The following is a 19,317-nucleotide window of genomic DNA, read 5'->3' as shown; positions in this document are numbered from 1 at the left end:
CCTGTTTTTTCCAATTAAATGTGAGTCAATAAACACAGAAATGGGCAGCTGAAAGCTTACTCACATAGTAAACAACAGGCTTAAAGCAAACTTCAGTTGCCAAGTCAAGAAAATATATTAAATTTAAAACACTTATAAATAAAATTAAATACATCAGAAATTAAATGAAGCTGAAATTAAGAATAGCTTTTGTGTTATTATTATGTTTTGGAATGATAGTTGTTTTTGCTTTTTATTTCAGCTATATTGAAACTCCTTTACAAGTTAGTTTCACTGTATTTTAAAATTTTTGTTAATTTAATCCATATTCATGTTTTTTCTTGTTTCGAAGTGCTTAACTCTTAAGCTTCAAGCATGATTGAGATTTTGACAAAGTAATAACCAAAGTAGAAACGGGGTTTGGTTCCTTCTTTTCTATTGTAATTTCCTTTTCATAAAGTTACAAACAAAAATTTTATGCTTTAACATTGTTTAAAATATTGACAACATTTCGGTATCAGTACCTGTCCTAAAATAATCTCCAAGTTTGGCTGACTCAAGAGCTATTGCAAGCGAGAAACAACTTTAAAAAAATTAAATAATAATAGAAAGAAATCATCTTAAAACCTTCCCATGGTTAAACTACTGTACATTGTGTTTTACTTTTGTTTGAATTTTATGTCCTCGCAATTGTAGATAGTATGAACAGGTACGGGTACGAAAATATCCTCATAATTGTTCAAAGTTATTTCTTTATTGGTATCTGTTTTTGCTCCATTACAACTGTTAAAAGTTTTTGAATTAGCAGAAATTAAATATAAATAAAGTCCGGAGTGGCTACATTATGCCTGTCAAATTTGCACCTTCTGAAATTTTTTTTTGTTTGTTTCTTGTATCCCATTGCCCAGAAGTTGCCCAAACTTGGCCGTTATTTTGGCCTAGGTTCCAATACGGAAATCTTCTCAAATGTTCAAAACCTTAACACTTCATGTAAACCAGAGTTCATGATTTTTTTTATTTAAATCGGTGTTTTTTGATTTAAATCAGATTTTTTTTATTCAAATGCACTGTAAGAATTTTAGTTTATGATTCAAAAAACTTTATAAATGTTTAATCACTATTAAATTAATATTAAAACTATATTATAGCAATAATTTTAGGAACTCTGACTTAGTAAAATAATTTTTCAATATAATACATAGCTTTGAATGCATAACAACCATTTTGATACAAATAGCTATGTAATGGAAATTTAAAGACTAGATGAAATAGATAATTTAAAGAATACTTCAGGGGTCTGTCTAGGTTTTTCTGAGAGTTACCTAGTTTGTGAAAATTTAGACATAATTTATGAAAATTAAAAATTATTAAAAAATCAACTCAAAAATATGGATTTATCGTTTCTTATGAGACTTAAAAATAAAATTTTAAGAAAAAGTATTTTGTGAAATTATTCTACTTTTTTTCCTAAAGTTGAATTTGTGAAGGTACCGCTAAACGGTAGTAAATTTGGCTTGGACAGACCCCTGTACTTTAACTATTTAAACAAGGTTTCAATTAGCAAACCATAATTTTAATTTAAAAGTTTGATTTCTTTTTTTTTTTTTCCTCTTGATTTTTAAGATGACAAAATAAATGTAATCATTGATCAAAAAATAAATAAATATTTAATCTATATATTTTTATATTAAAGTATTCATTTTCAATCCAATATCAAAATAGATAAGTTAAGCTAAAAAGATTTTTAAAAAAATCTATGTACTCATTGGAATTTTTTTTCACAAAATTTCTTTATAGGAAATCTGATAATGTCAAAGATACTGTAAACATATTATGAGAAAAAAAGACCAGTTAATAACCCTACTGCTTCAAATAGACTTTGAAAGGGAAGAATGACACTATATCAGAAAAAAATATCTGAATTCATCAGCCTTTTTTTTTCTCTTCCTTTTTTTGGCATATTAGGGTAATTTCTTTTTAATATAACCTCAAGCTTCAAAAATATACATTTTCCACCAATTAAATATGGTGTAGATTTTAATTCCATGCTTTTTCAATCAAGAGGTAGAATTTTAATTAACATTATTTGCATTTTTTTTTAAATTCATGTTTATTAATTACTTTCTACAGCTATGCAAGTCTATATTAAGACAGTATTGAATGTTTTCTTTAATCTGTACTTTCAATCTCAAGGATCAAAAGATTTTTAAAAATATAATTTCAAATGTGTTGGAGTTTAACACAGACCAAGAAAGAAAGTAATTTCATTAACTAAAATTAATTAATGCAGCAATTTATTTAAAATAAATTTTAAAACTAAGAAAAAAAAATAATAAAAGTATCAATAATTTAATACACTGATTTTTAATGTTTGAAATTAATATATATATATATAAAAAAATAAGTTGGTTTAAATCAATGATTTTTTTTTTTTTTTAAATCCTTTGATTTAAATCAAGCTGAATCAACAAACCCTGATGTAAACAACAAAAGAATATAATATTTAGAATGGAATGTACAATAGCTTATGTTATAGGACCTATTTATGCCTTTATCAATTGGCAGGTACTACAATTATCAGTGTTTCTAAAAAAACTATAGGTAATATTTCATAATATCTTTTGCTAAAAGTCACTAGAAATATAACATTGTTCTCAAATTGTCAATTTTTTGAAATATTTAGCATTTTTACCTCTGTTATTATATCTGTTTTATCAACTATTTAGTAAATGACATTTTATTTGTATTGAACTCTGTTTTATATAGGATTATCTTTTTTGCTCCTCTGGCACTTAGTTTTAGAGGGAAGAAATTAAAATAAACTAATTGCAAGAGTTCTCAAAAAATTAAACATGGAAAATAAATTCCTACCATCTGCTAAATTTCTATAAGATGATATTTTTTTTAAAAATTTCTTAGCTTTAATTTAGATTTATGTAATTTTTTTTTGTCTGATATATCTAATTATTGGTTAATTATAATACATATACCCACTGTTCTCTGTGCTTACAACGCTTATTGATTATCATTACTATATGCACTTCATCTTTTCTTATAAAGCTTACTTTATAAGAAAAAAACAAAAGACAACATTACTTTTTCATAGTATGCCCAATTAAAGTCATATATTTGATCAGATGAACAAAAAATATTTAAATGTAAACTAACTAGTTTCAATTTTAAAATAAAATGAAATGACAAGTATAAATATATAATTTTTATTATACTTCAAATTTACAATATTTTTGCATTCATATGACTTTAAGTATTTGTAACTTATGCATCTGGTTTTAAATTTTAACATTTTATTTTGTAGAATCACAACAACCCTGAAACTTTAAAACAAGAACTTATCAAGACAACAATACCATCGCTTCTAAATAAAGATAGGCGGTCTAGACTAAGCAATAAGAATTTTACTATTCCCAGTGTAGCATCAGTTGCTGGGATTAAAATTAATAATAAATTACAGACTCTGAATTTTTCTGCCAATAGTGGTAAACAAGAGTACATACACATTTTGAAGTATGTTAAAGAAAATCTTCAAAGTGATTTTAAAATGAAAGTATCGCCCTGGAGTCTTGCTGCTGGATGGGTTAAGTCTCGTGAAATACATTCTGAAAATACACCTGAGTTAGGGTATGTATTGAATTCTATGGTTTTCAACAAGATCGACCATGCAGGTATTGGATACAAAGGAACGCAACTAAAGATGATGTTAAAACTGGAAGGTGGTCAAGAAGTTATATTTAAACCGCAGAAGTAATTTTTATTTTTAAATTGTCCTTGTTTTTTTAACATTCTTTTTTGTTTGGTTTCTGTGCTTAAATGTTATATTTGTTTTTGTTTTTTTTTATCGTGTTTTGGTTTTAAGTTTGAATGCTCTATATATATATGTAGTCTGTTTATATATATATATATATATATATATATATATATATATATATATATATATATATATATATATATATATATATATATACACACATACAGGGTATGTCCAGGACAAATTTACTATCGTTTAGTGGTACTTTCACAAATTTTACTTTAAGAAAAATGGTAGTTTCACAAAATACTTTTTTTAAAAAGCAAATTTTAAGATTTTCCTCCATGCATTTTAAAACTTTATAGTACAATTGTCTTTTTTTTATGAGTTAAGCAGTAGTAAATGATTGCATGCAATAAATTTATGTTTGAATAGTATATATCTTTTTCTCATTACTAAAAATCTCCATCTTTATTTATACTTATAGATATTTAATTTTTGCAACTACTCGGTATTAACCGAGGGCAATGTCAAAACTTGTCGGAGTATGTTAATATTAAAATCTGTTCTTTTATCTCAGTATACTGTTATCTCAATATGCTAAATGTGTGCTGAGTACTTGGTAAAATACTAATTAAAATGATATTGTGTACATGTAGTGTTTATTTTTTAATTTCCACAAATTATATCTTAATTTTCATTATCTTAATTAATAGGTACCTTTTAAAATAACCTAGACAGACCCCTGATATAAATATACGTGTTTCATCTTATTGTTTTACATTTTATTTTTAATTAAATTTTGATATTTAATGGATTTGCAGGGTTGCCACTCCACAGGGAGAACAGGGAAAACTTGGAAAATACAGGGAATTTAAAAATCACCTAAAATTACAGGGAAAATGCAGAGACTTTTGATTTTTTCTTTACAAACTGGAAAAATACAGGGAATTTCGTTTCTTACTTTTGTCTTTAAAAAAATGGTGACCACTCAAAACGTAATCTATGGGATATTTAACCATGATATTTCAGCTATACTAAACTACTATAGCATTATTTAAGTATGTTCAGCTATTTTTCCAGCAATAAAAACTAATAAATATAGTTAGCCCAATATAACTCATACAAGAGCTCAGTAATTGTTGTTTCCTCTTAATATGTACAGGGAAAATAATAATATGTACAGGGTATGTACAATAATATGTGTATAATATGTACAGGGAAAACACAAGGAATTTTTTTTTCCAGATTTGAGTGGCAACCCTGATTTGTTACTTGGCCGATTCCATGAAAAATAGTTAAATGTCATATCTGTTATCATTTTTAAAATTTTAACAAAAAAAATTTTTCTCTATTAAAACTGAATAAAAAAGTTTTAATTTCATGAAGAAAAAAAAACAATTAAGAACTTTGTTTAAAAATAATTATATTTTTTATGAACAGTTATGACAAGCTAACTGTCTTAAGCTCCCATATATGTCACAATTCCTTGTCACACTAGTAAATATTTTTTAAAAAAGGTACTTCCTTTAAATTTTATTATTTCATGTCTTTGAAATTTCTGGACCTAAATTATGCACCAATTAAAAGCAATTGGTTATATTGTTAAGAGACTCTGTATTTGTGTCCGTTTTTTGTTTTATCTGTCACATCATATTTTTATTTTATTAATTAAATTTTTTTGAATTAGGTATTTTTATTAAGAGATGCATAAGTTGATGCTCTGCAAAATGTGTGAAAATATCTTAATATTTGTTAGCTAAAATTGGGCAAAAAATATAGTCATGTGTGTTACCATGGAATTGACCACTACCCTTTAACTGATTAAAGGAGAAATTTATACAAATTTTCCATGCCAAGCGCATACGAGAAAGCAAACCTAGTTAGGAGTTGGTAAACTGATTATACCCTGAACCGAGAATAGCTTTGGCAGTATTAAGGGGAATTTCTACATTTGCTTCTTTTATCGTTTTACTTATTGCTATTTTAATTTGTTATAAAATACTCTGTCTCTTTTATCAATGTATTTAATTGTTATGTTAAATTAAAGTTTTAAATTAATGATGAGGCAGAATTTTAGAAATTTATATTAGTTAATATAAATTTCTGAAATATTAGTTATAATGGAATGTCTATATTAGTTATAGTAGTTATAATAGAATTTCAGAAAACCAACATATAAAGATAGTAAAACTCAGAATTTGAAACATCTAACTAAAATAATGGAATAAATAATGTGTCTTAATTCAGTATATTTTAATCAATTCTCATTTTTTCCGTCTATTAGAATTTATTTCGTTTTTATTCTTTTTGTTCTTTATTATCTTTCGATTTCAAATTGAGTTATTTAACCTAACCATAATATTTTTTTTCCCTGTTACTTGCTTTAAAATCTTCTAAACGGTTGTATTAATTTTAATATAATTAAAGCGATATATTGTCTCAAAATATAAATGATGACAAGTTGTGCATTTTTATTTGTTTTTGATTTCGCTATCTAAATAGTCTAGCATTTTGTTTTAATTTAGGTATAACAGGGAATATGTAGTTACTGGATCTCCATATGCAGGAGCTGATCGCCATAATGGAGAAATAGCAGCATTTCATCTTAATCGGTATAAATATAATATGTAAAAAATTATATATTTATCTGTTTAGTTAAATCTATGATTAATTGTACCATATGTAGATAGTTTTTTCTTCTCTATAAATAAGTAATATGTTTTTTTTAAAGTATTATTTATTTTTTATGAAAGGATATCAAACCTGTATTATTTTAGAAAATATAAATGATGACAGGAATTAAGTAATTATTCTTTTAAGAAGAGTTGTTTCTTTTCATTCACTGTTTGATTGCATATTGCTTTCGAATTTAAATATTGTAACTATATTAATTGAATTGTACTTGCCAAACTCAGATTATATGATTAATACTTATTGTATGAAACATGGAAAAATACAAAAATGTTTGCGCTTTCTTCAGCGCATGTCTGATTTTAATATTGTTTAAAATGGATTTTTAATCTGTTTATAAGTTCATTCTTAGTCTACCAGTAAACACACCTGTATGATTTGCACAAACATATAATCTGATTTTAATATTGTTTAAAATGGATTTTTAATCTGTTTATAAGTTCATTCTTAGTCTACCAGTAAACACACCTGTATGATTTGCACAAACACCGTTCAAAGGAAATTTGTCACCATTGGGAATTTTTTTTTTACTATTACTAAAAAAGGAAAAAAAATCTGCTTCTTTGAAAAAAATTTCTAATTTTTCTAATCTTTTTCTAATTCCTGGAAAAAAAAGGTTTCATTCGTTCTCTTTTTCCTGCCAACATAAACAGGATTTGAAATTCCCTAATTTAAAAGTTACGCTTTGCAATTTACCTTCTCACAATTTAAAACTCGTACATCGCTATTCCTATTCACAGAGTATAAAAAATCCAATATTGTGATTTGTAAAACCCAATGGTGCGATTCGTATTTACGCATTTTTAAAATTCAATATTCCGATTCCTTATCAAGCGTTTGTAATATCAAACATTGTTTGTCGTATTATATCTATACATGATTTAAAAACTACACATTGCTATTCGTATTCACGGCATCTGAAAATTATGCATGTGATTCGTATTTATGTGATTTAAAAATTCAATATCACAATTTGTATTTTTGTACTTTTAAAATCCATTATAGCGTGATTCATGTGATTTTATAATCTGCAATAACGCAATTCTTGTAAGAAGTAATGTTTTTTTTTCTTTTTTGAATTTGTTGATATAAAGGGGTGATATTCTTTGTTAGTAAGTATATTAATTTAACATGTTAGTTTAAAAAATTATGTTAAATATGAAACATATATGGTTTATAAATTGATATTGAATTTTTGTAATTAAAATTTCCAGAGTTTTTCATTTTTTCACAATCACCCCTGGTTTTCTTATCATATTTCATGTTCCTATTTTATTTTTTTCAACGAGTTAGCAGCTATCTAAGGGTATTGGATGATAGGGGTTTTATTGTATATTGAAAATTTTAATGTTAAATGTTGATTAATTAAACTAATTGGTAATAATGTAAATAAATAGTAATAATGTAATGTTTAAAATTACTTTTGCAATAAATGGAGCTATAATTTTATACATAAATTTATCTTTATTTAGTTGAAAATATCTGTTGCATGATAGTGTAACACTGGATAATGTTTTGTTCTATTCTTGCTTTCCATGCAGATTTCTTTTATGGTAAAGATTTATGAAATTAATAGGAGGTACTAGTTTACAAGATAAAGGTGTGTCAATTGTTATATGTCTAGTTTTATGAATTTAAATACTGTTTCGTGTTGTTTAAGTATTACGAAAGGTGATTTTCTATTTAACAAATTTTCCATATAACGAACTTATTATCTGGATTTAGTGACTTCGTTAAATGAGGTTCGACTGTATTTAAATATTAATATGCAAACCCTTTTTTGTGCCTTATTATAGTATAACAGCAAAATGTTCCTTCTCTTTAATGCTAGAAGTTAACTTGTCAAGCCAAATATAAAATTTTATTCACTTATTTTTTGTCCCTCCAAATATAATGTAAGATGCGGTTTTCATTTTGTATACGTATTTTTTTTTCTTTTGATGATTAATAATCCAAGTAGTTAAAAAGTTTCATTTTAATTCAACTAATTGTGACTTTTTTTCCAGACTCCTTGGCCTATGCCGTTCTCCACTGACTGTCGGCAGAATTATAAATCTCAAGACAGAAGTTTTACCTGTAGCATCGGAAAGTTTATCAAAAACATTTTTCACTAGAGGTTTTATTTTTATTTATTTCTTGTTTTTATATGTCTTAAAATATCTATCTAATTTTGTACTGTGTCTCTTTTTTTTTTTAAGTATCATTTTTTACGTAAATGAATGTCATCTATAAAATTTATGAATGAGGTGTTTAGTTTTAAATCCAATTTAAAAAGCATCTGAACAAAGAAGTTAGTTGCACATAAAAATGCTTTCTAGAAAGTTTTCTTGCTTCTAGTGGTTTGTTTTCAGCATTACTTACCTCTAAGACCTAAGTTGATTGCACTTTGGTTTTTGGACGACTTTTCTTAAATGTTGAAAATAGTTTTAATTCCATTTTTTTTTCATTTGTTTTAAGCTTTACTTTAACAAAAAGAATACTTTTTCAGTTGCAAATTTTACATTAACTAATATTTATTAATAATTCTACAATTGTGACCTCGAAATCATTTAATAAATTCTCTTTTGTCAAGCTTTTATTGATTCTGAAAGTTTCTCTTTTTTATTGCTGTGAGCTATATTGTTGTAGTGCTAAATTTTTTTCCTGGGAACCCAGTTCACCTGGATTAGGAGTAAATGATATGGTCTCTGTTAATTTTTCAAGCATAGTGTATATTTTATATGAGTTTTATCCTTAAATGGGTTGTAAGAATTTTCTAAAAAGTTGTAAAGGGAACCAAATGAAAAGTCTGTGGTTTTAGAATAACAATACTAATATGAAGTAAATCAACTTTTGATCTGTTTTTTTTTCTTTTAAATATTTATTCATTAATATTTTACAATTTGTACTTAATTTTCGACTAAAAGTCTAAAATTTATGTCCCGGAACGCGGTTCCGGCTAGCAAAAGTACCATAACATCATACGGGTTCATTTCTGCTCCTCTTCACCGCTGGTTGCTGCTGCTTTTGACAGTAATAATATAAATAAATAAATAACCATGACATTCATATTATAACATGAAATAGTGGTAAAAAAAATTTTTTTGTGAGAGTAAGATTTTCTTTTGATGGAATGTTTTTTTTTTAAAAAAAAATAAAGGAATAAAATAATAAATGATATATGTGATGAGTCAAATCAAAATCCTTCTAGAGGATTTTTTTTTTCGTCACTCTTGCTTTTGTAAAAGCTATTAGCCCTTTTTTATATCATTCAAATAAATAATTTTATTTTTTCAAAAATATTTCTTATTAAAAAAGAAACTTTTTTCAGATAATGACACTTGTTTTTATGGCCATTGTTATTATTGCTCTCCGGCTGATCCCGCATGTGGTACTGGAGATGTTATGGAAGGAGCTTTGATACTCATGTTTCCTGAAAAATATAGGTTAAAAAAATATCGCAGCCCCTGGCAAAGAACTTATAAAGAAACAGTTACTGCTAGGTAATATATACATATTTATCCATTTGTTATATTACTCTAAACTACATTTTGCTGATTTGACATAAAATCAAGGCTTAAAAGAATTATTTTTTACAAATTTTTAATAAAGTGATTGTGATTGTATTGAATCACTTTAACAATCAGCAATGATACCAGTGCAAACGGGTGTGTTAAAGAGTAGTTTCTTGAATCCGTAATTTGAATTTTGTATGCTGTAATAATATCAGCATATTTAAAAAAAATTCATGAGATTACCTATATTAGTAGCTGAGCAATTAAAAAAAACAAGTGAAAATTTTCAATAATTGCTGGAAAAAAATATCAAAACTCTACACATATTTATGATCGAATAGATGCGAGTAGTGGGTGATAAAATAAAGACTAAAATGCATTATTTAAAATTTTTATATGTTAAAAATATTTCATGGATTTTATTCTACCAAATTTATAAAACATCAGAAAATGTATGCATTGATTAATTAATTCTTTTGCTATAAATCAGAATTTGTTACAAAATCTCTAACTCACTGTCATAAAGTGTAAAAGATGGTGTCCTTTAAAGAAAAATGAAAGGAAAGAACATGATTTTTAAAATAATTTATATTTTAAACTCTCGTGATTTTGGAATGTATGTTTTTTTTAAATATTATCTGTTTGAAATCTTGCTGAAGCCAGTCATTACTGTATTTTTATTTCTCAAATGAGAATCGAAAAATCGTGAGCATTTCCTTCCCCTCCAATATGTGATAAAAGCATATTTTGAGTAAAATTCTGCAGAAAAGAAAACAAAATTTTTTTACTTTCCAAAAGAAAAATCTTTCTACCTGCAAGAACTCTGTAACATTCTGCGACGACATTGCTGTGTCGCCGCGATTCTGCCATGGGGTCTATTGCTGTGATACTTTTGTATTTAAACTTATGTCTATAGTCATATGTCAGGGGTCTGTTTAGAAGAAATTTGGATCCATTAACGGACCCTTCACAAAATACCTTTTCATATAAACGAACCCTTCACAAAATTATTTCTCTTTTGATCGGACCCTTTACAAATTTGTTTATCTTCGTTATTGTTTAGTTCATCGAATAAGCCCTTCCCGGAGGGGGGTGGGAGAGAAAGACAAACTAAGTTTTCCAAGTTTCCCTAAGTTTAAATTCCAAACATAGTATTCTAAGAAAATATTTCTACTTTTACAAACATTGTGTGTACATTCTTATTAATATTAAATCATAATTTTTTTTGTAAATAAGTAATTGATCAATTTGTATTTATTCATAAAATTAATTAATAGAATATTATGCAAATAAAAATTAATTTCTGGCAATTTTTTAAATAAAATATTATAAATTTAAGAATTGTTTAAGTTTACTTGATGCATAAAACATTAAAAGTGATACATTACTAAGTTGTGTTATCTAAAATATGTCAATTGAAATTATTAAAAATGTGAGTGATTTTGTATCCATTATTCGTCCGAAATGAATATTTTGTGTTGAGCAGTTAGGCTAAGTACCAAATAACAGGACCCTATTTGCACAAATTCACAAAAGCAGGGCCTTGGTTGAAAGAAGGTGACTTAATGCTTATTTTATATTCACAAATTATTAATAGTTTCTTCACAATTTTACAAAAACAGGACCTTTCACAAAATGTCTAAGCAGACCCCTGCATGTACTACAGTCATATAATTTATTATCATCAATTTATTATTTGTGTATGATCCTTATTAGCATTGAATTATGCTTAGGTGGGAACAAGACTTCAACTATTGTGATCAAATTAGGAAAATTAACATTTATAAAAAAGGAAACAGGCTTTTAGATTTGATTGATGCTGCTGTTTTTGATTATTTGATTGGAAATGCAGACAGGCATCACTATGAAGTCTTTGCTGATTTTCCAGACAGCATTGTTATTTTACTTGACAATGGTAAAAGGTAAATACACTTAATTGTTTTTCATTTTATAAATCAAAATGAAATTGTGTTATTTTAATTTATTTACTTTTATGTATTTTTATTTATTTAGTTTTGGGAATCCATATTGGGATGAATTAACAATTTTAGCTCCTTTGTATCAATGTTGCAAGTATGTATACTATTAATTTTTATTATTTCTTTATATATTTTCGGCAAAACTTAATTCTGTAACTAAGAACAATGTAATATTATATATATAATTAATAAATAATCCATGAATATTGAAATGCTCATAAATTATATTAATAATATGGTACTATTTTTCTATAAATGTCTGTAATGATGTTGTAATTTCTAAATGGTAACAAAGTTAAATACTTGCAATTCAAATGCTCATTATGAATAATATTATTTAAGACTAGAAATTGTTTGATATTAATAATTACAGGAAAGCTTTCTTTATTATGTAAGTAACATTGAATGAATAAGTTCATAAATTATTTTACTAATTAGGTAAATATAATAATAACTTATCTGCTGTATTTGTTTGTTTTCCCCTTTTGCAAATGTCACTTAATTTAAGACAATTTTATCGTTTATGAATATCATATTTTCCGATTTGAAATGCTTAAATCTCTGTTTAAAAAATTCAAACTATTCCGATAATGTTTTAAAACTTTTGAATATTTATAATTTTTTAAAAAATGAGAAAACTGGTTTTTTCTGATATAATGTATTATGTTACATCTATAACACTTGGATTTTTTTTAACCAAAAATATTAGAAACAATTATAATTATTTTTGATAAAATAACTCTTGGTGTTATTTATACTTACTCCAATTTTTAGTAACTTTTAAATTTTTTAAAAAAATAAAAGACTGGTTTTTACTGACATAATGTATTGTGTTACGTCCTGAACACTCAGATTTTTTTTTTAAACAAAAATTATTAGCAGAGCTTAAATTTTTTAAAATTTAATTATGTACATACTTCAAAACTTTGTAACTATAGCATTCAGAAATGTTGAAATGGCCATCTGTTAATAATGTATATTTCTGACTTAAGCAACAATTTACTGTTTGCGTGGTATTAAAAATTTTTTTACATTTTTAGGATTCGCAGAAAAACTTATGAACGCTTATGGACATTTGTTGGCCATCTTGGTCTATCCCTTAAATCCATTTTAAGCCTTGACCAATTGTCACCTGTTCTCTCTCAATCACATTATGAATCACTTGATAGACGATTGAAAACAGTTCTTGCTGCAATTGAAGTGTGTTTAGATGATAATGGTGAAGAGAAAGTTCTTATGGACACAATTTAACTAAAAGCTTTCAATATGTAATGTCTGATTCATGCATTTTAGTATGATTCTGACAATATATTTTTATTCTGTGATATTTTACATTGCCTTTATACTATGAATTGTTTTTTTTATTAGTTTGACCTTTAGGGAAGTAGACTTCATTATGAATATCACTTCCACTTTGTATTCAAAAATTCTGTAATCTTTATTTAATAGTTGACTTTCTTAATATGTGTTAGTAAGCATTTTTTTTTTATTCTGTAAAATAATATTACAATTCCATAAAACAATTTAGAGTGCTGTTTTTATGAAGGGCTATGATGGTTTGAATTTTGAAACTCATATGAAAATTATATTTTTATTCTGTTATCTGTCCATTTCACTTTGCAATATTTCTCAAAATAATGGAAAATAAATAAAACAGTTACTATCGTATACTAGGAACCTCAAGTGTTGAAGGAAATTGTCAGAAAACATGATTAGAAATTTTTAATGTGGTGATAATTAACCTCATTTTGCAGGTTAAAGTTTATTTAGTACTAGTTTACATAATATCAATACTGTAAATTTATGTGAAAAATTAAATTGTTTTGTGTTGTTGAATATTGTTTATTGCAATGTTTTTTAACGTCAAATAGTATAAAAATACCAGTGTTCGTAATATTTAAATAATAACAAGTGAGGTCTATACTGAATCCCACTTCGATACTTATCTCTTTGCCATGCAAGATTTAACGGTTTATGTTTAAAATGCTTTTTTTTTTTATTTGCGTTTTCCAAATCAATCATAAATTCAGTCATACCTCAATTTCACTAATTTGTTGATATCGTAAGTCTTTGGTCATTTGTTATTTTGATAACAGAAAATTATTTCTTAATAAAATTAATCTTTAATTTTACAAAAATTTTTGGTAGCATTTTAAAATCTCACCCATTAATCTTCCTTATTTATTTTCACCAAGGTACAAAAATATTTTTGCAAAGGATTGTTTTTTTTTTCTTCCTTTGAATAACACTAGGTAGACTTGGTAAACTAGAAAGTAATCAAGTACTATGTCTTATTGATTTTGGGCAACCAAGTCCAATCCTTGCTTTCTAGTGAAAACATTTTTCTTCTTTTCTTTTAACCTTGGATCTCAAAATAGGAATTTTCCTTTTTATTTGATTAGATAAATCATTTCATAAATTAATAAATCTTTTTATATATTAATTTATATATATATGGAACTATATATATAGAAATAAGACTTGCAACGTGATTGATTCAAAAAGCTCACCTCAGACATTATTATGTCATGAATTTAGGCTTAACAGCAAAACCCTCCCGTTCTTGACAAGTGCTTGCGTAAAAGAAAGCTATTTGTGGGTGTTTTCAACTCCTGTTGCGAAAGGGTTAATAAAATGCATTTTCTGAATAAACATACCTCCGAATAAACATAAGTTGTCATATTATTATTAATATTCGGAAACTGTGATTATTTGTATGTTATATAATCAGCTCTTTTTTCAAAAAATTATAAGCTCTGGTGATTTGCGATACAAATGAACAATGTTACTTGGTGAATCATCACAAAGCTTTCAATAATCCATAGTATTTTACGCAGTTATGTCTTTTCCAACATAATATATGTGGGGTGCTATTTTATAAAAGTATACAAAATTATTGTATAAAAATTATCCTAGTTGCTAATAAGTAAATAATCACTTTTAATCTAAATGTAGTTTAAATCTTACTGAATTTTATATTATCCTGCCTTTTTGAGATGCTTTAACAGTTACATAAAATAGTTAGAAACAAAACATACAAATCTGTATATAAAAATTCTTAAATTATGCAAGAGGTATTTCTCAAGTAATTGATGTGTTTTGATAAATTAATTAAGGCCTAAGAATGTTATTAGTTGTAGTGTTGTGAGTCGCACTTGTTATGGATATATCCTGGCAATTTCATGTATATGTAGGAATTACACTGCGGAACAAATATTATTTTTGCCTTGAAATTTTTTAATAGATTTCAGATATTTTCGCATACTGATTTCAAATCTTCAATCTGTTTATCTCTGCAAGCTACAATTTTCATGTAATTTGATAATATATTCCTAACCAAGATTTTTCTTTTAAATTTACTCAAGTTATCACTTAGTGCTCCCACTTCTCTGGTACATAGGGAGTGGTGGAAAGATGGTGCGATACATTAAGGTCATATGTTTTTTGTCTTGAGTGTTATTTTCAAAACAACAGGCATATGTATATACATGCATATAAACCTATGTATTCTTTATAAACTCCTAAATTCATATGAAAAATGAACCAAAAATATAATTTCTAAAAAAATCTTTAGATTTCGAAACAAAACTAATTTCAGATTTGAAATCCCTATAACCAAATTAGGTAAGATCAAGTTCTTGTATACATGCAACAAAGAAGTTGTTCCCTAGTGTTAATAATAATCCTCTTGCTGTTAAATTTATTTTGTGTGTGTATGGTAAATTGCGTATGTAATTGGTAAAATTCAGATTCTGTTTAATCATATATCATGGAGGAAAACATGCAATCTATGAGAATTCTGTCTACTTGGCTAAATATTTGTTAAAATATAATAAATGTGAAAGCAAACAACAGTGTTTGCCATTTTCCAAGTTATTAGTGTCTGCTGTGTCATTTATAAATTTTTATTTTTTGAACTTGTGCCATGTGCTATAGTATTTGTATTATATCTCATTGTATAATTTTTTTGTATTCTTTTTATTAGCTAGTTAGAACTAGACTCTGCTGCATTCTACGTTTAAAAAAATATTTTTTAGTTCAACAAAAACTATTTCTTTTTACTGTTCATTTCTAGGTAAAATGTGTGCCTCTTTGGTCCTAAATTAGATTTTCAATTTGATGTATCTACCAGATGTTTTAAAAATGGCCGATGATTTGAAGAGTGAATTAAGGAAATGAAATGTATGGTTTGCTGTGTTCTATTTAACTAACCTGAGAATCTGTGTGCAACCCATCCAATAGTGTACTCAAAATGGACTATCCTTTCCATGTTCTGTCTGATATCTTTAGGGTCTGCAATTGTCCACGTTGTAATGCATATATTTCTTTATACTGCATTCCATCATTATACAATCTGAACAGTTGCCATATTTAGTTAATAGGTGCCAAAGATTTTGTGGGTTTTAGAAACTTAAACTACATTTATAAAAAAAAATAAAAAACTACTTGCTGTTGTCTTAAATATCTTTCTGCAAAATATACCTTTTGCAGGAAAGAAGACAAATATAAGCCTTTTACTTCTACAAAAAAAGAAAAAAAAATTTATTTGCTAAGATGTCTAAAGAGAACTATGATTTAACCACCAAAGATAAATATCTATGGATGGAAAGATTTAAAGACAGATTTTTCCGCAAAAAGACAAGATACTCTTACTGCAAAAGATGTCTGCAAAAAGATAGTATAAAAACTTATTACTCTGAATATTACCGATATGACTAATGTTATCCTTTATTTCGGTGTTCTACAGACTGCTTTTAGGAATTCGCCTATATATGCTTTTAATTGAGTTTTTCAAATTAAATTAATTAATTTTATAATCAATTTAGTCCAATTCTTCTTGAACCCTCATTTAAAAACTGAAGAATTGACTTCTTGCATTGTACAGTTGTTTTGTTTGAAAATGTTCAAACTTTTAAAACTTTTAGTATTTATTAGTTTTTTTTTTTTTTAAACTTATCTTAATTTCCCATCAATATTTTTTACCTACATTACTACAGTAGGGAACTGATTATCCGGAACAATCGGGACCATCGCTATTACGGATAACTAATTTTTCTGGTTTTCTGAATCGCTACAAAAAGCCGTTTATTTTTATTATTAAATCCAACTAAAAAAAAAAATTGGAAATAATCTTCAAAAGAAGAAAAAACGATTAAGTAATACACTAATGATTATTTCCAAAATGATGGTAAGGTAAAAATCTTTCAAAAAAGAAAGAAAAATCCTAAAATCTTATGAGGAAAAATTCATTGAATTTCGTTTTAGTTGTTTGGTTTTCTGATTTCTGGATAACGGGTACTGTACTGTATTACCTTTTTTTGCTTAATTTCTTATCTCTGTTTTTAGTTCATTTTCTCCTTGGCAACTTAATATACATATTATGAGTGATTGTAAAAGTTTTTCTTCATAAGAATAACTTTATATGCATGTACAAATCTTTAATATAATATATGTAACTATGTCTAACTTTTAAAGAAATAATTCCAGGATACTGAAACAGAAATATATACTTGGTTAAAAACTTGGTTACTTCAAAGAATATAAAGCCTCTCCTCTTCGTAGCTCGTTGGAAATGCATTTTACTCCTCTCTGCCGCAACAGTTTTTTTTATTATTTGTTTTTCTGTTTTGTTTTACATCTTTATTTTCTACTTTATATTAACAACTTTGCATTTTATGTTTCAAATCGCTTTTGCTTTCCTCGTTAACCTCCAGCAATAAAAGAATGAGTGCTGAGCGATCAAAACATGTTGACTTTTATTACCATCTTTGTATTTTTTGAAGCCAATGAAGTTTTTAATATATATGTCTAACTCCAATTTATGTAATTAAACTAATTTGATAAGATATATTGTATGTAACAAATCTCATTATTGTCCTGTGTATTCTAATTTTGATAAAAAGAAATCATTTCTAATAAATTTTATTTCTTCTTATTAGGTAAATCTTTTATAGTTTTAAATACTATTGAATGAATAGAAAAAACCAATTGTCTACATTAATGTTATGATTTTATGTTTTACCTACATCTAACGCAATATTTTATTTTAATGTGAAACTTTTATATACAAAATTAATTGACTATAATAAATTTAAAATGTTTTTTTTCCTCCATAAATAAATCTATTTAAGCTATGTTGATAATTGTGATGAAAACTCTTCATTGATATACTATCTCTTAATATTCTAAGTTTTTTAGTTTTTATCAAGAGAAAAAATTTCAACACTTCTCTTTTTCTTAATTTACTATATTTGCTTCAAAATCACAATTTTTAAATATCCAGTAAAAAATAATGTAACTTTAGATATGAATTATATAAGATAAACTGATTCTGCTATTCTATGAATATGTAGCAGGACTACAAGTTATGTATAGCAGTAATTTAAAAATGTTTCAAGGCATTCTTGCTAATGTATTTGTCTAACATATCATTGTAGTAACATATTCTCATAGTTTACTTTTTTATGTTTGTACAATTATTTATTTTTAATAAATGTCTTTAATTATTCTTATGGTGTCTTGTTTCTGTTTTCTTTTCTTTCTTCTTTTTTTTTTTCGGTTAATGTTTTTTGTGAGTGTGTGTTTAAAAAAAAAAAAAAAAAAACTTTGCTTTTTAGAAAACTGATCTGTTTTAATTTGCTTAGCTGATTTCAGTAAGAGATGACTGCTTTATTTCTAATATGTATTTTAGCTTTGCTATCCTGAATAAAATGCATTATTTAATTTTTATAAGTTTTATTTTGGATGTAATTTAGCATTTTTATTGATTGATTAGGACGAAATCGGGAATATTCCGTATAAATTTACTCGTTTTAGTTAGCATGTGACTTTTAATCCTAACTATTGTTTCAATTATGATATCATAAAGAAAATGTAGGGTTATTTAATTAATATTCTTATTGAAAGCTAGATTTAAGAAGAAATAAAGAATGTTTTGCATTAATTATTTACTCATTTTAGCTACCAGGTGTCTGTTCTAATCCTGATTATTATTTTAACTATGATATTATAAATAAAATGCATTATTTAATTTTTTTAATTCTAATTTCGAATATGAACCTGTAATTTTACAAACTAGCTTTCAGAAGAAATAAGGAATATTTTGTGTTAATTATTTATTCATTTTTATTTTCAATACGTAGTATGTAGTTTTTTCTAATTATGTATATGCAAAAGGGAATAGGAGCATGCTGCGCATTCCTAAAAAAATTATTAATATTTTCATGCAATATCATTTAAAATAACAAAGTTTTGGTTCATGAACTGTATTGATTTATACTAATTTTTTATTATTATTTTTTCATTTGTTTATGTTTCCATTTATTATTTGTATACAATATATACCATGCATCATATTCCGTCACTTTTTTCCATTTCTTAAAACATTTCATTATTTTGATATATT

General features: G+C 25.8%; 1 protein-coding gene across 2 annotated transcripts; it reads left to right on the top strand.

Moving 5' to 3' along the window:
- Window positions 1-35: 35 nt before the first annotated feature.
- Window positions 36-18,420, top strand: LOC107439501 (glycosaminoglycan xylosylkinase). 2 transcript variants are annotated; one of them, XM_043054339.3, is made up of 9 exons: window positions 36-263; window positions 3,296-3,741; window positions 6,274-6,360; window positions 8,446-8,555; window positions 9,750-9,921; window positions 11,667-11,789; window positions 11,826-11,855; window positions 11,947-12,006; window positions 12,953-18,420. In XM_043054339.3, the coding sequence occupies exons 1-9, from the start codon at window positions 165-167 to the stop codon at window positions 13,161-13,163; spliced, it is 1,338 nt and encodes a 445-aa protein (XP_042910273.1). In that variant the 5' UTR covers window positions 36-164; the 3' UTR covers window positions 13,164-18,420. The 2 variants fall into 2 exon arrangements, with proteins under 2 accessions (XP_042910273.1, XP_042910272.1); XM_043054338.3 differs by having other exon boundaries at window positions 37-263; window positions 11,667-11,855.
- Window positions 18,421-19,317: the final 897 nt, after the last annotated feature.

The sequence above is a fragment of the Parasteatoda tepidariorum genome, chromosome 4, assembly GCF_982258835.1.
Source record: "Parasteatoda tepidariorum strain Cologne lab strain chromosome 4, Ptep-v5.0, whole genome shotgun sequence".
NCBI lineage: Eukaryota > Metazoa > Arthropoda > Arachnida > Araneae > Theridiidae > Parasteatoda > Parasteatoda tepidariorum.
This window is presented reverse-complemented; position numbering and strand designations above follow the sequence as displayed.

Bases quoted from the DNA above. Each gene is read 5' to 3' on its own strand.
- LOC107439501 (XM_043054338.3), top strand. From the start codon at position 165: ATGAAGCTGAAATTAAGAATAGCTTTTGTGTTATTATTATGTTTTGGA. The intron at 264-3,295 runs GTTAGTTTCACT...TTTATTTTGTAG, and splicing joins ATATTGAAACTCCTTTACAA to AATCACAACAACCCTGAAAC. The intron at 6,361-8,445 runs GTATAAATATAA...CTTTTTTTCCAG, and splicing joins GCAGCATTTCATCTTAATCG to ACTCCTTGGCCTATGCCGTT.